Source organism: Acomys russatus, chromosome 8 (assembly GCF_903995435.1).
Source record: "Acomys russatus chromosome 8, mAcoRus1.1, whole genome shotgun sequence".
Lineage (NCBI taxonomy): Eukaryota > Metazoa > Chordata > Mammalia > Rodentia > Muridae > Acomys > Acomys russatus.
This window is the reverse complement of record NC_067144.1, coordinates 28,536,148-28,550,951: the sequence shown is the minus strand read 5'-3', so window position 1 is coordinate 28,550,951 and position 14,804 is coordinate 28,536,148. Positions and strand designations below refer to the sequence as shown.

General features: G+C 41.2%; 1 protein-coding gene across 1 annotated transcript in view; it reads right to left on the bottom strand.

The window, feature by feature from the left end:
• Positions 1–11,011: 11,011 nt before the first annotated feature.
• Positions 11,012–14,804, bottom strand: part of Ccdc80 (coiled-coil domain containing 80) — a 31,415-nt gene continuing 27,622 nt past the window's right edge. The window contains exons 6-7 of the mRNA XM_051149982.1: positions 12,900–12,980; positions 11,012–11,511 (exon numbers count right to left, since the gene is read on the bottom strand). Coding sequence (XP_051005939.1) covers positions 11,165–11,511; positions 12,900–12,980 — 428 coding nt within the window. The 3' untranslated portion in view covers positions 11,012–11,164. The remainder of the gene's footprint in view (positions 11,512–12,899; positions 12,981–14,804) is intronic.

The window sequence follows — 14,804 nt, the reverse complement described above, 5'->3', positions numbered from 1 at the left end:
CCAGAATGATATAACTAGCAGTCATTGCTAAAACTTTTTCATTAAAATAATACTAAACTTCTATCTTGTGTTTGTACTCTGTAATATGAGGTCAGGTGTGGAGTGCTTTTAAATTTAAAAACAAAAACAAAAAGCGGAGTAAGGCAAAAACCCAAGCAACTTAAAACTTTGTCTTTGACTAAGTCTTGGTGTGTAAAGAATGATTGCATTCTGTATTTTGTCATAGGCATTCTCACCAGTTACATGAAATAGGAAGAGTATATCCACAAGGCAATTGAGTTTAAAGATTAGGAATATAAGATAGAGCAGGAACAAGAGCATGCGAATCATCTTACTGAGCAGACAAAGTTGCAGAAGTGTCCCCTGCAGAGCACAGTATAGCAAGCACTAGTGTCTGATGTGGGGTACTTTGATGCTCCTTATTTATGGTTACTGTTTTACATTCAGACTTTTTGGAAAGCATTCATTGCTCACCATCAGGGTTATTCATGTTAACTTACCACTTCCTGAGAAGGCGAGCTGGAAATAAAACATCAAGTAAATGCACTGGAATACTTTCAGGGAATCACTGTTTTAAGAAGGACAGTGAAGGTAAGACGTCCAGAAGCCATTTCCCTGGTACTGTTGGAGTCAGGCAACTGTGTGATCTGAAAAGAACAGTTGTCACACAGAAGAGGGAATAGGCATGCTTCCTACTCCAGAAACGGAATGGCAGTGAGGTAGTAGGGTGACCCTTATTCATACACAGAGGATACAGATCCCAGCCAATGATGTTTCTCAACAGTGGATAGGGAAGCAAGAATGTGGATGCTGATTATGAGAGGAAAAATGGCTTAGATCCGAAGTCTTTTTCCTAGCTGCTTCTTGCTCCATAGGTTTTCAAGATCTGTGTACCAAGTGGCCATGTTGGCGTAATTACACAGGTAAGGCTTGTGTTTTGTTTTCCCTTTAAATCCCTGTATGGAAGCCCTGTTGCTTGTGAGGTGGATATTGTTGTAACCAGACTTTTGGCTTCTTTATCGAGTTCTTTTTCCTAGCACTCTTCTCCACTCCAAACCCTTTGAACTCCCCAACACTAGTTAGAAGAGAAAGAAAGATGGGGGGAAAGGGGGTGTCGGTCTTATTAGACCACTTCCTTTCCTTTTTATGTACAATGATTTTATCTATGAACTCTTAATTTTCCAAGCAGAGAAGGCTAAACATAGTGGGTAAAAGGGTCATATTCCCCTCTCTAAAGCCTCCATCAGAGTTCTTGAAATTAAGTAAAATGTATTTCCACTTTTAATGAAGAAAATATTTGATAAAAGTCTCGGCATGAATTTTTACTTTTATTAAAGTACATCCAAACAATGTGAAGTATAAACTTAATTTTGAGTCTCATTGTGTAGCTCAGTCTAGCCTTGAATTCACTCTATGCCTATATCAATGTTTCAAAGTATTTTCATTTCTAGTAGTTTCCAAGTTTTGGATAAAATTCAGTATTTCTTCATCATAAAACTTAGAATAAATTAAGTATGGAGGGAACATATGTCAACATAATAAAGGAGACACATGTACATCCATATGTGCACAGATATATATCCAATATCACATTGAGTAGGGAAAACCAGAAAGCATTTCCTTGAATATCAGAAATAACACTCAGATGTCTACTTCTAATTATTATATGCAGTTTTATAATTGGAAAGAGGAAAGAATAAAAAGCATACACAGTGGAAAGAAATAAGTAAAGTTATCTCATTTTGAAGATGATTTGATTCAATACATAGAAAAGCCAGCATAGTGAACAAATGGGAATAATGGAAGATGGATTGAGGAGGGTGAGGTTGGGAGGGCAAGGTAGAGGAAGGAACTCAGGAAAAGATAAGTAACACTTAAAACAGTTCAAAGAAGTCATATGGAAATTTATGACTGAGAAGTATCCTAAGATATATGCATACACATCTATTTTTAACGTGTTCAGATATAAGCACCATATAATGAGGCAACAATATCCCTATACACAGACCAACAAATAGTCCAGTGGCATGAAAACTTTTATCTTTAGGAGTTGTTGGCAAGCAGGATCCCAAAGGCTTTCCTTTACAGGCTATTCCATTGCTCTTAGACACCCACCTCAGAACTTGACAGTAGGACACTATTGCTAAAGACACCATGTAATTGAGTCATAGAACATGAAGGTATCAAGTTCAAACAAGAAGCTTCCTGGAAGCTTACCCCTAGTTTCCATGGTGCTGGAAGGAAGACTGCATGCTACTAGAGGAGAAAAGTAATCATCAGCCTCATCCAGATTTGAATAATAGTAATAAACTTCAATAATGATTGTCTGGCAAGGCATGCTAGACTGGGGTAAGAGTGGCATGAAAATAATGGGAGTAATCAACATGGGAATTAAGGCCAGCATCATAAGTTAACACCCACACCTCTAATTGTTAACAAGGCATGAATCTCTGACTAGACATGTCATTGACCTTAGGGGAAAGTATACTACAACCATTCCACTGAATAGCCATAGTTTTATTATTATTACCATATCCATAGATTAGTGGGTGTCTACCTTCATCATCAAAGCTTCTTTTTATAGTAGATGTTGATTAACAGAGACCCACAAGTGGTCAAGATGTAGAGGATGAGATGCTGTGGAATGCTCAGCTTTAAATGAGATGTCTATATCATAACTCCTTCCTCCCTAGACTTAGGGATCATTGCAGAAGAGGGGCCAGAAACCTTGTAAGAGCCAGAATGCTGGATACCTACAATGTAACACCTTTTCCAGACACAACAGGGAAATTATACATATGATCTCACAGTGGTTGTGGAAGCATGCACAAAACCTGCCCAAACTCAAGACAGACTGATCCAAACATGAAGAAAGGAGATGGGCACAAAATCCTAACCTTAGCTAAGGAACTATTGGCAATTAATAGCCACTAGGAGATGGAGAGCTTTCTTTTTCTTTTTCTTTTTTTTATTAATTTATTCTTGTTACATCTCAATGGTTATCCCATCCCTTGTATCCTCCCATTCTTCCCTCCCTCCCATTTTCCCCTTACTCCCCTCCCCTATGACTGTTCCTGAGGGGGATTACCTCCCCCTGTATATGCTCATAGGGTATCAAGTCTCTTCTCGGTAGCCTGCCATCCTTCCTCTGAGCTTTCTTTAAGGCTGCCAGTTGAGTAGGTCAACCATACTTCAGTGGAAGGCCAAGAATATAAAAGTAGCACAAAACTGTCATTGACGAGTATAATAGTTCCTTTCAGTTGCCATGATAGAATATCATCCAAAGGAAATTTATGTAAGAGAGATTTTTATCTTGTGTTTCTAGGTGAATACGATTCCATCCTAGCAGGGAGGTATGGTAGCAGATATGTTGGCAGTTGTATGACACCCATCCCCAGTGACATATATCCTCCAGAAAGGTTTCACTACCAAAGCCTCTGCAAACAGAGCCACCAATTGGGTACTAAATATTCAAACACCCAAACCTGTGGAGGAAAGTCTTCTTTCAAGCCGTCAGTGTAAAGAAGAGGAGGTGGATCACCGGGCCTTTCTCTGCGGTCTTTCTTCAGTCTTTTAAAGTTTTCATTGTGCAAGTCTTTCATCCCCTTTCATCCCCTTCGTTAGAGTTTTTTCCATGGTATTCAATGGGGGATGGGGGCGGGCTATTGTGAATGGGATTGTTTCCTGATTTCTTTCTCATCTGTTTGCCTTTGGCATTTAGGAAGGGTACTGATTTGGATATGTTGATTTTATAACCTGCCTCTTTGCTGAAAGTGTTTATCAGCCTTAGCAGTTTCCTGATAGAGTCTTTGGTTTGTTTGATTTTTCTTGTATACAGATTCATGTCTCCTGCAAATAGGGATACACTGACGTCTTTCTTTTTCCCGTCGGGCTTCTCCCTTTTATTTCTTTCTCTTGTTTCATTGCTCTAGGACTTAAACACAATATGAAATAGGAGGCAAGAAGGCAGTTCAGCTCAACATGAATAAGTAGCCAGGGTGGGTACAGACTTCTGGAGTCTGACCCTAAAGAGTTTATTTTAGGTATATTTAAGCACAACACTATTTGGTGAAAACTTATTCTGGTGATAATTAACTCAATCTCATATGCACAGCAAAGCATATATAAATCTTTTTGAGGAACTAAGTAAGCCAAATACACATTGGTCATGACTATCTCCAAACTGTTTGTAAAGTCTACAAAGGTAGGTTCTATAGACCAACTGAGAAAAACAAGCTTATGATAAGGGTCTGGGGATCCTGTGCACAGATAGAGTAAGGGACACCAGGCTATATTAAACATGTCCACTCCCAGCCTTCTGGGTGAATACAGTTATACGTTCCTTCCTTAGAAGGGACAATCCTGTGTGTTTAACATTCCATGCTCCCCAGTGCTTATCTGTGAGCACAGAGACCTCCGTGCCTCTTACATGACCCAATATTAAAATAGAACTCTCCTAGGATCCATTTGTGCAATTTCTGAAGGACTCTTACCCTACTCAGAGATACCTATATATCCATGCTTATTGATGCATTGTTCTCAGTGGCAAGAAAATGGCATACAATAGGATTTTACTCAGCCATAAAGAAAAATGAAATGAGATGTTCAGTAAAGTAAAGCAAAGCAAACTAGGAATTGTTATATCAAGTTGTCTATATGAGGAGCAAATGTGAGTACAGTGTGTGCGACTAGAAAGAGGGTAAAGAAAGGAGATGTGGAAGGAACATGGTAAGGCATTATAGTGTACATGACATAAGAAGGAAGTGATGGGGTGGGTGGGTGGAAGGGTGCAAGGGGAGGCCAGGAAGGTGGGGAGGGAGTAAGGAGGAAAAATCATCAATTTTGTTTAAAAATATATAATGAACCTAATATTTATGATAACTAGAAGATGAAAATAACAAGAAGAAAGGGAAAGGCTTTCTACCACAATGAAAGTATATATATGTATGGGTTTATGTGTGTATAAATAAACATGCCTCCTCCCCAGGGTAGGGTGTGTTACCCTGCTGCTCAGACGTCTTTTTTAACAGTTCCTGTCACTCTGTTTCCCGGGAGGCCTGGACACTGCCCAGCCAGAAGTGTGCACTTCTCGCTTGAGACGGTCCAAGTGCTACTTGGCTTCCTAAGAGAAAAGGATGAAGCATAGGGTCAAATGCTCCACCTCTCCCAAGAAGGCTGAGTTCTGAGAGGAGAGGAATGGAACACTGAACTAAGATCAGTGCCAGAGATTTCCCCGCAACATGCTACCACTATTTTAGCTGAGCTGCCAGCACCAGGACAGGTGGCAACAAGGTCCCAGCCTGACTCAGGTGAGTCAGTGGCTGTTTCAGGAACAGCCGGGAATGGAGGCTCGGAGCTCCAAAGCTCCAAAGAGGCGGTGGCAGGAGCCTGGTTTGGTTCAGGCAGACGAATGGGGCCTTCAAGAACAGCTGGCCCCTCGCCTTCGCAGAGGGCAGAGTAGTGTAAGAAGGACTCTAGATGAGAGAAGCATGGGAGAATGGCAAAGTAGAAGGATCCAGAGGGTCCTAGAAACCTACAAGAAGAGCATTATGATAGGCAGACTTGGGCCCAGGGGTCCTGCTCAAACTATGACACCAGCCAAGGACAATACAGGCCGTAAACTTCAAACCCCTACCCAGATCTAGCCAATAGACAGGACATTCTCCACAGCTGAGTGGAGAGTGGGGTCTGACTTTTACACGAATTCTGGCTCCCCATATTTGATCACATCCCCTGGATGGGGAGGCCTGGTGGCACTCAGAGGGAGGATAGCAGGCTACCAAGAAGAGACTTGATACCCTATGAGCATATACAGGGGGAGGAAGTCCCCCTCAGTCACAGTCATAGGGGAGGGGAGTAAGGGGAAAATGGGAGGGAGGGAGGAATGGGAGGATACAAGGGATGGAATAACAATTGAGATGTAATATGAATAAATTAATAAAATTTAAAAAATTTTTTAAAAAGGATGTGGCAATGATCTGCACTGACACACGTGAATGGCAGAAGCTCTCAGCGACCAGCAGCACATGGCTACCTGACCGGCAGCCAAGCCCGGGCCAGCAGTGAAAGTTTCCGGGAGGAGGGGAACCCCTCTTTCCCCAGAATAAATGAGAAACCTCAGACTGTCATGGTGGAGGAATGGAGTGAGAGAGCTTTAATTCATGAATCAGGGACACTCTAAACCTTGGGCAGTGGATGGGGTTTATTGTTTGATTCACTGGGGCTAGGAGTATCAGGGACACTTCATTTACACGCGGCAGCACAATCTTATCATAAAAGGGGGAAAGCAGTATTTAATTACCCTATGGGAGGCGGGAGAATTCCAGATAGAGTTAAAAGTATGAGAAAAGGTCATTGGCTGAAAGCTAAGGTACCAAAACATCTTATTAGCATGGGGAGGGGATATTTCCAGGAATAGAGGTGCACACTAAAGGGGTTTCTTATAGGAAAAGGATAGGTCTGCCTGTAATCTCCCTGAAGGCTACATGGCACTTCTTAGAGGATCCCGGGGTTTCCTCAGATCAGGTGGAGAGGAGGGAACCCAGCTAAGGAAGGGAGTCTGTCAGTCATTTTAGCACCAAGCTCAGGGGCTTTCTGGCAATGCCAGACTTGGACCCTAACAGCAGGGTCCAACAAGTTCCCTCAGGTTTTCTGTGCACCGTGAACAGAGCTTCACATTCCAAATGAGCCTGTCATTTACCATACAGTGATGTAGAAGAGCCTCCTTCACCTTGTCCCTTCTAGCTTTATTAATACTGTTTGATGGTCTTTGACATAGACACCCCAAGGAGGAAGAGAGACAGGCTGGAGAACTTTACCTGAGGGCACCGTGCCTGTTTCTTTTTCCTCTGTACTGGTTGAAACTCGAGCCTTTAGGGACAGTTCCACGAGGACAGGAGTAGTACCATTTACTGTATATGAGGCAGCTTATATGTGTGTATGAGCACTTGGGCTTGGTTTGGCTTGCCTGGTTCAGAGTAAGCCCCCTACTTTGATACGGTGTAAGCTGGGTTAAACGAAATGCCTCAGAGCAGCTTCAGCCCTCTTTGCAGTAATAAAGATGACGACTAGAATTTTCATTATGTTTAGTATAGCTTTTAATATTATGTGTGTACTTGTGATATGCAAAGTATTTTTATATTTTAGGCTTAGTACTTTGTGTGTTGTATATATAAAAATATCCCACCCTACAAAGAGTTTCCAAGTTCATATATTGTTTTTGTTTGTTTACAGTGCTAGGGGTTCAAGAAACCCAGGGCCTCAGGCACCCTGGGAAAGTTCATACAATGAGCCATATTTCATTTATTTGAAGCACTTCCCAAACTTCACAAATACTCACTTGTCATACTTCTGTAAGACTTTCATTTAAGGTCAAAGGGTAGAGTGCAGCAAGCAAAGGAGAACACGGCCACTGAAGGAGGATTCAAGGGGCATTGCGTGCATAAGCTTTTCAAGGTTGTCACGTGGTGAAGACTACACTTCTTCCTCTATCTTCAGCTCAAACAACCAAGATCTAATGCACTTTTGACTTTGGAAAAGTTCAAAGTAAAAATTTTTTCTTTAATTTTTATTATAATTACTGAGAGAGACAGAGTAGATAGGTCAGAAAACAACTTGTAGGAGTCAGCTTTCTCTTTCGACCAGCTAGATTCTGAGAATCAAACCAGGCCATCAGACATAACCCCAAGAATCCCTCTGACCTGCTAAGCCATGTTGCCAACCTCTAAGTAGAATTTTAAATATTTTCTTGGCTGTCTAATCAACTAGGCTTAATGTTAGACCAGTTGGAAACCACCTGACCCCAGTATTGTTACAGTTTCAGACTGTAAACAATACATTGTAAATTTTACTGCTTTTATCCTGGCTGAGAGTAAAAAAAAAAAAACTATTCTGGCACTCTCACAGAGCTTTGATGCTCTAACTTTAAATCATAGCCTCCCCACTCCTTTCTCTTTAAGTTAGACGAGGAAATGTAGGCATATAGCTATGTCTGTTGTCTTTGGCCTCAGCTACAAATGATCTTTATAGCATGGGCAATAGACTATATGTTGATTATCTTTCTAGCTGACTGATTTCCCATGGTTGTAGTTGGTAGATAGGTACATATTTATTTAAAAGTAGGATTAAAACTTTTCCCTAGGTTCAACCTTGATGAAATGCTCTTTAATGAACTCACTCTTCATTTGTGTTTTTAGTTCAGGAGAAAAGAAGACAGTGTTTATAAATGAATTAGGACTAGTGCCACCATCTCTCATGGATACCCAAAAAGCTTCTTAAAGCTGAGAAAGACATGACATTTCTAGGGAAGTTGTGACTACACTATGAGAATCTAAAATCCATTGACCATTGACAATGGTGATGGTGGAGCCAATGGAAGACGTCTGCTAAGATCACAGAGAACATGAAGGAGAAACAATGTAGACATCAAGATGACCACCGAACTGCATTTCCGCGTCCTTCCTCCCTAGCCACTTCTTCCTCCCCTTTCCATCTCTGAACTACTGTTACAGTTAGCCATCTTTGTAACTATTCTCTACTGATCTGAGCTTCTGTGTAAGAAGAGCTCTCTTCCGGTTTTGTGTTCTGGATTCTAGCAGAATGTATAGGAAATAGCATAAATTATTTGAATCGTTAATACTAAGTGGAGTCTAACCTTCAGAGTAACAACATGATTAAGGATGGCAATGTCTCAAGTAGGGCCACTCTTTGGTTGGCCATTCCCTCAATCTTTGCTCCATTTTTGTTCCTAGACATCTTGTAGGCAGGACAGTTTTGTGGGTGGGTTGGTGGCCTTATCCTTCCTGGATACATGTGGTGGCCACTTCAGGTTCCACATCCCCCACTGCTAGGAGTCTCAGCTTGGGGGACCCCCATAGACTTCCTGAGGCCTCCCCTATCCCAGGTGTCTGGAAAATCCCAGGGATGCCCTCCACCTCCAATTTCTGTTCTCTCACCTGGCCTTCTCTCCCTGTTCCTAATCCCTCCCACCTGCTCTATTGCATGGGAGAGAACCAATGCCTGAAACTATTAATGTTGCTCTGCTATGCTTATAGACAGGAACCTAGCACAACTCCTCTGAGAGGATTCACCCAACAGCTGTTGGAAACAGATGCAGAAACCCACAGCCAAACATTAAACAGAACTCAGGGAGTTTGAGAGAAGAGTTGGGGGGGGGGGGAATCGAGCGAGCCAGAGGAGTCAAGGACTCTACAAGAAAACCTATAGAGTCAACTAATCTGGGTCTATGGGGGCTCACAAAGATTGGACCACCATAGGTGGAAGATGTACAGGTTGGTCTTCATGTAGATTCCCCCAGCAACTCGATCAAGGACCCTCGCTGACTCTGATGCCTCTCCTTGGATCCCATTCTCCTAACAGGGCTGCCTTGTCTGCCCTCTGAGAGAGGATGCAAATAGTTCTGCAAAGCCTTAATGTGCCAGGGCAAGTTGGTGCCCATGGGAGATTTCCCCGTTCTAAGAGGAAAGGGGAGAATTAGGGGAAAGAGTATGCAACAGGGGGACTGGGATGGGGATGGCAATCAGAATATAACATGAATAAATAAGTATATTTTTAATGGCAATGCCAAATCATTATTACTTGCATAGGCCAAGTCTTGCAGTAATTCTCAACTTGGTCTTCTCAAATTTAGTACTGCCTCTTGAACTGTGCCCACCCACATTCTCTTTCATCTTTCTAAAGACAGACCATGGCAAGAAGCAAGCCAAAAGACCTGTGAATGAAGTGCCAAGAAAAGCTACAACACATTTTGTGTCTGTGGTAAGAGTTAGCTACCATAGACAGTGAAAGGGTCCACAATAAACTACAAGTTGGTCACAAAACTTAGGGATAAAATGAGCATTGTTTGACTAGCAACTGGCAGACCCAGACAAGACAGATAGACTGGCAAGCCAAACAAAGGTCAAAAGAGGGTGAAGAGAGGTGGCTGGAACTCATGGCACTCCCCTGATTGGGCAAACAGTGCATGGTCATGTCCCAGGTTGAGACAGGGAGACGTGACAGAGCATATGAGCTCCCAATGGCTCAGTCACAATATGTTCAATCTTTATCTAGTTTCTTCCCAAAAACCTTTAGGAAGCCCCTACACACAGCTCAACCTTTTTATTGATAATAAAATTTATTTCTCAAAGTGAATTTTCAGTGTTGCCATAAGTATCCCATAAAGCCAAACCCATTTTCTGTCTCTTGAGACCTCTCCTAGTCCTTGGAATATTTCTTACTTTTCCTTAGTAAACCTACTTTCATTTTACTCACTCTTTTTAGAAAATTCAAGAGATGACTCTGATGACCATCAGGGCACCTTTGTCTCCCAGGCTAAGGCCACCAGAGCCAAGAAAGGCGTCAACCATGCTTAGAGAAAGCAACATCAATACAGAACCTCTGGATTTCTGGATTGAGCATTTTACTGAAAATATCATAAATGTCACAGAATAAGACAGGAATTTAGAAATTGCCTTTTTATAACAAACAATTGGTTTGTTGGCCAATATCACTACTCTGGGGCCACCAGGTTTCATAAAACAGCATAGAACTGTTGTAAATAGTTTTAGGTTGATATTTCAAGTGTTAAGAAGCCATCTGAGCCAGGTTATTCATGCCTTTTATCCCTGCATTTGGGAGGCAGAGGCGGATGGATCTTGTGAGTTTGAGACAAACCTGATATACATAAATTCTAGATCAGTCAGAGATACATAGAGTCCATGTTGGAAAAGAAAAAAAATAAGCTGTCTGTTGTCCTCTCTGCCTATCCAGATGTCTTATGAAAACATTTGTACTGTGATTTTTAATTTTCTTTAACATAGTTTTCACTTACAAATCAATATAAAAATGAGGGAAATATTTATAAACACCTTATAGACATTCACGTGTCAAATAATAGTTATTATATAAGAAATGAAACTACTTATTTTCTTCAGTACAAATTATTTAGCACCAGATTTTCCTCTCTCAAGTTAAAGAGTTCTTTTAAATGTCTTAATGACAACTCATGAGTAAGGGAAAGTTTGCTATTTCTTTAATCTTGGAAGAACACTGGAAGAAAAAGGCAGAGCATGTAGAGTATGGAGGAATTCCCTTATGCAGCTGGCCACACACAGCTTCAACAGATGAGGGGGAACTGGATGGGAATGGGGTTACATATTTCTCTTCAGTAAGGGTATCCATGGTGGTAACTTTCATGATGACGATAGTCATCCTGGTAGCCATCCTGGTAGCCTTGATGGTAACTATGATAGCCATATCCTGCATACTCATCTTCCGGGCAGCGCATCCCCAGTGACTGCTGAATGGCCATTTCCTGCCTCCGAAGTTGCATGGAATCAATTAAGTCATACACGATGACCATCGACCACATAGGAGAAGGATACCACGATTTCACATTCCCATCTTTTCCAACTAGAAGCATGGAGAAGTACTCTGGGCTCACTTGAAAATAGTTGCGAATATCTTTGACCAAGTGGCCTGGCACATCTTCCCGCTCAACAGTGGAGCTCCCTGAAATAGCATTGAAATGATCATTAGTGGATTAAACACTCAGACTTCATAGATAGAACAAAGCAGGAGGAAATCAGTGTGACAGCAGAAGACTCACAGACCCATTCTCTTTAGCTCAAAATCCACTTATCTTCTGGGAATGTCCAACTAGAAAGTAAATGCCTCCTTGCACAAGGTTGTTTGTGTCAAACTATGGACAAGTGACATCTCTTTTGAGAGTGTTACAAAATACAGAACCCATGCCCTAATTTAGTCCTGCAACATTAACATCTTGACAATCTTACTGACAAACAACGGTGTTTCTATTTCTAGGCATCTTTCCAAGTAGCTTGCTTTTTCTCATTCCAGTTTTCCCTGCAAGGGATGATGGAAAGGTTGTTTTCTTGTCCAGAGTGAAAAAATTACTATTATATTGAAAACCAATGACTGTATCTCAACTAGTAGTACATATAAAAAGAAAACAGAAGTGATGGGAAACTGAGGCTTTCTGGTGGTGGTGGGCAGGGTATCTACTCTGATACTCTGCCAGTCATTTCACACTCTGGCATTTATTACAAAAGAAGGGCCCATAGGAAGGAGGAGTAGGTATGCCTTCTGAAACCTTCAGTCTGGTCATTTTTTTTTTTTTATCTTCTATGAACCTTTTATTGCATTTCCTTATCTCTTGAAAGGAAATCAAGGTGATACAACCTCATAAAACAATTATGAGATTAAATGGTAGAACATAAAATGCTTTGAAAACCTTAAAACTCCTTATAGACAAAAAGCATGCTTTTGATTATGAAAATGGAGGCTTCCTGTTAGTTTGAATAATTGTTTTCTTTTTCATTTATTAATTTATTCAGATTACATTTTAATTTTTTATCTCCTTGCTTATCTCTTCCCATTCCTCCCTCCCTTGCTCTTTCACCTTGTTCCCACCCCCTGTGTCTGTGACAGAAGGCGACCTTCTCCCCCACCATATGTTCACAGTCTATCAAGTCTCATCTTGGTAGCCTTCCTATTCTTTCTCTGAGTGCTACCAGGCCTCAGCTTCCTTAGGCATCAGAGAAATGCAAATCAAAACAACCCTGAGATTCCGTCTTACACCCAACCGAATGGCCAAGATCAAAATCTCAAATGACAGCACATGCTGGCAAGGATGTGGAGAAAGGGGAACACTCCTTCATTGCTGATGGGAGTGGAAACTTGTACAACCACTTTGGAAATCAATCTGTTGCTTTTTTAGTTTGAATAATTTTATATAAAAACTGAGATTAGTTCTTAGTCCAGCCCGTGCCCCATACACATCATGAGCACGCAAGCATGCTTGTATACACAGCCTGTTCCTTTGAGGTATATAATTTGCACATAGCTTGACATAATGGTTTAAAATTATAAGATCTTACCATTAATTGGGAACAGTTCTAAGACTCCTCCAACTTCCTCTCCAACCCCCAGAAGCTTCAGAATGGTTATGTGACGCAGACCTGACATGAGAGGTGAAAAACACGAAATCAGAAGAGAAGATCTGAAAAGACCCTTCACTTCCACAGACCTGACAGCTGATGGCTTTAAAGTGACTTAAAATTTGAAAAGTATGTAGACTACAATAAGCCAACTAGAACAAGTTGTCTTCAGTGTTTCCCAAGGACAGGAAACACTTGTAAAGATGAAAAGACCAGTCACAGATTTAGGATTAACAAGAATCAGGTGGTTTTGGGTGCGAGGCAGATGGACTGAAATACAAAGATTTGCTCTTAAAATGATTCTTGCTATAAAATGCCAAAATATGAAAGTAAAACACCTAATGTGACCTAAGCACAATGACTGGTATTCTGAAAAAAAAAAAAAAAAAGAAACCTGAAAGTTTTATACCTTTTATGGATAAGTTCCCCTCAGAGAGAAAAACCACAGAAACCATCTAAGCAATGATGGCTAAAGAGCCAGTCACAGGACAGATGCTTTACTTGACTGGCAGGGTCTCACTCACAGAGGATGGATACACAGGGGAACTCCAGGCAAGCACAGCTTGCCTGCCATCTTCAGCTAAGGTTTCAGCAAAGGACGAAAGGCCATGCCTTGATAGCTTGTTGGAATGCTTTTGAAGATGAAAAGCATGTGAAGGGATTGGAAAGAAAACAGCAAAATGAGAGTCTGGCTGGGGTAATAGCTTGGAGCCAGTGATAAGATCAGCAGAGTTTGTTGCCCAGGAGAGAAAATTAAAAGCTTCTATATGGGAGAGCTCCATTCAGGAGTAGCTAAAAATCAAAGCAAGTTGCCGTTTCCCATAGTTTTGTTTTGTTTTCCACCTTTATCTTTTTCCGGAAAGGTGAAGCATTCTATTCCAAACACCAGTGAGTCATATTTTCAGGAACTGAAGACCACAAATTTAATGAGTCCCTGGAAAGCATGATTTATTCACATTTCCTGCATGTCACAAAAGGTGTTGCTTACACTCATGCGGCACAGGCCTCATATGCTAGAATATAAAGCCAAACACCACTTCCTAGCTCTTGAAAAGGCATCTGTAGAAAGCTAGGAAACCGTCATTTTGTCTGTCATCATTGGTTTGTGGCAAGGGTCGCACTCTACATCCAGGCTGGCCCGGATCTCACAATTCCCTGGTTTGAGCCGCCTGGCCAAGAGATTAGAGCTCTGTGCCATCAAAGTGGGGGTTTTCTTTTGATTTACATTTTTACTGAGATGGATCCGAGGCTACTTTAAGAATACCTGTCATAATTAGCATCATTGATGACTCTAAAGAGTTTTGAATACAATTCAGAATATTGACACAATCAGATATTGTGTTGATAGTCGTCAATTATTAGCCTTGATAGATGGATGATAAGTGAGAAATTCTTGAGTTACTGTAACATTTTGATCTTGCTTTCTGCCTTCCTTTGAGTTATTTCACATCTTACAATCAATAATTACTTATAATTTAGAGGTACTGAGCCATACCACAGAACCGGGTCCTGATAATGCTTCACAAAACTTATGAACACTCTTCCTTCAAAAACCAAGTACAGTCATATAGCTGTGCCATGATTACAGACTCGATGCTTCCTACTAGAAGTATAAAAACAGTCTTGATTTTTTTTTTTAATGTTGTAATGGTGAATTTTTAAATCAGTGACCAGAAGCCAGCGCTCCATATCCCTAATGACTTGGTGCCCCGTCGGCAGCTGCCCTGCACGTGGATGGCAACTGTAACCCTGACGCTATTGATCTTGCCATCATTAACCTCTCACACTGAACCTAGCAGGAAGTTCTGGGTACTGTGCGCATGCTTCTGTGGCCTGATTAAAAAT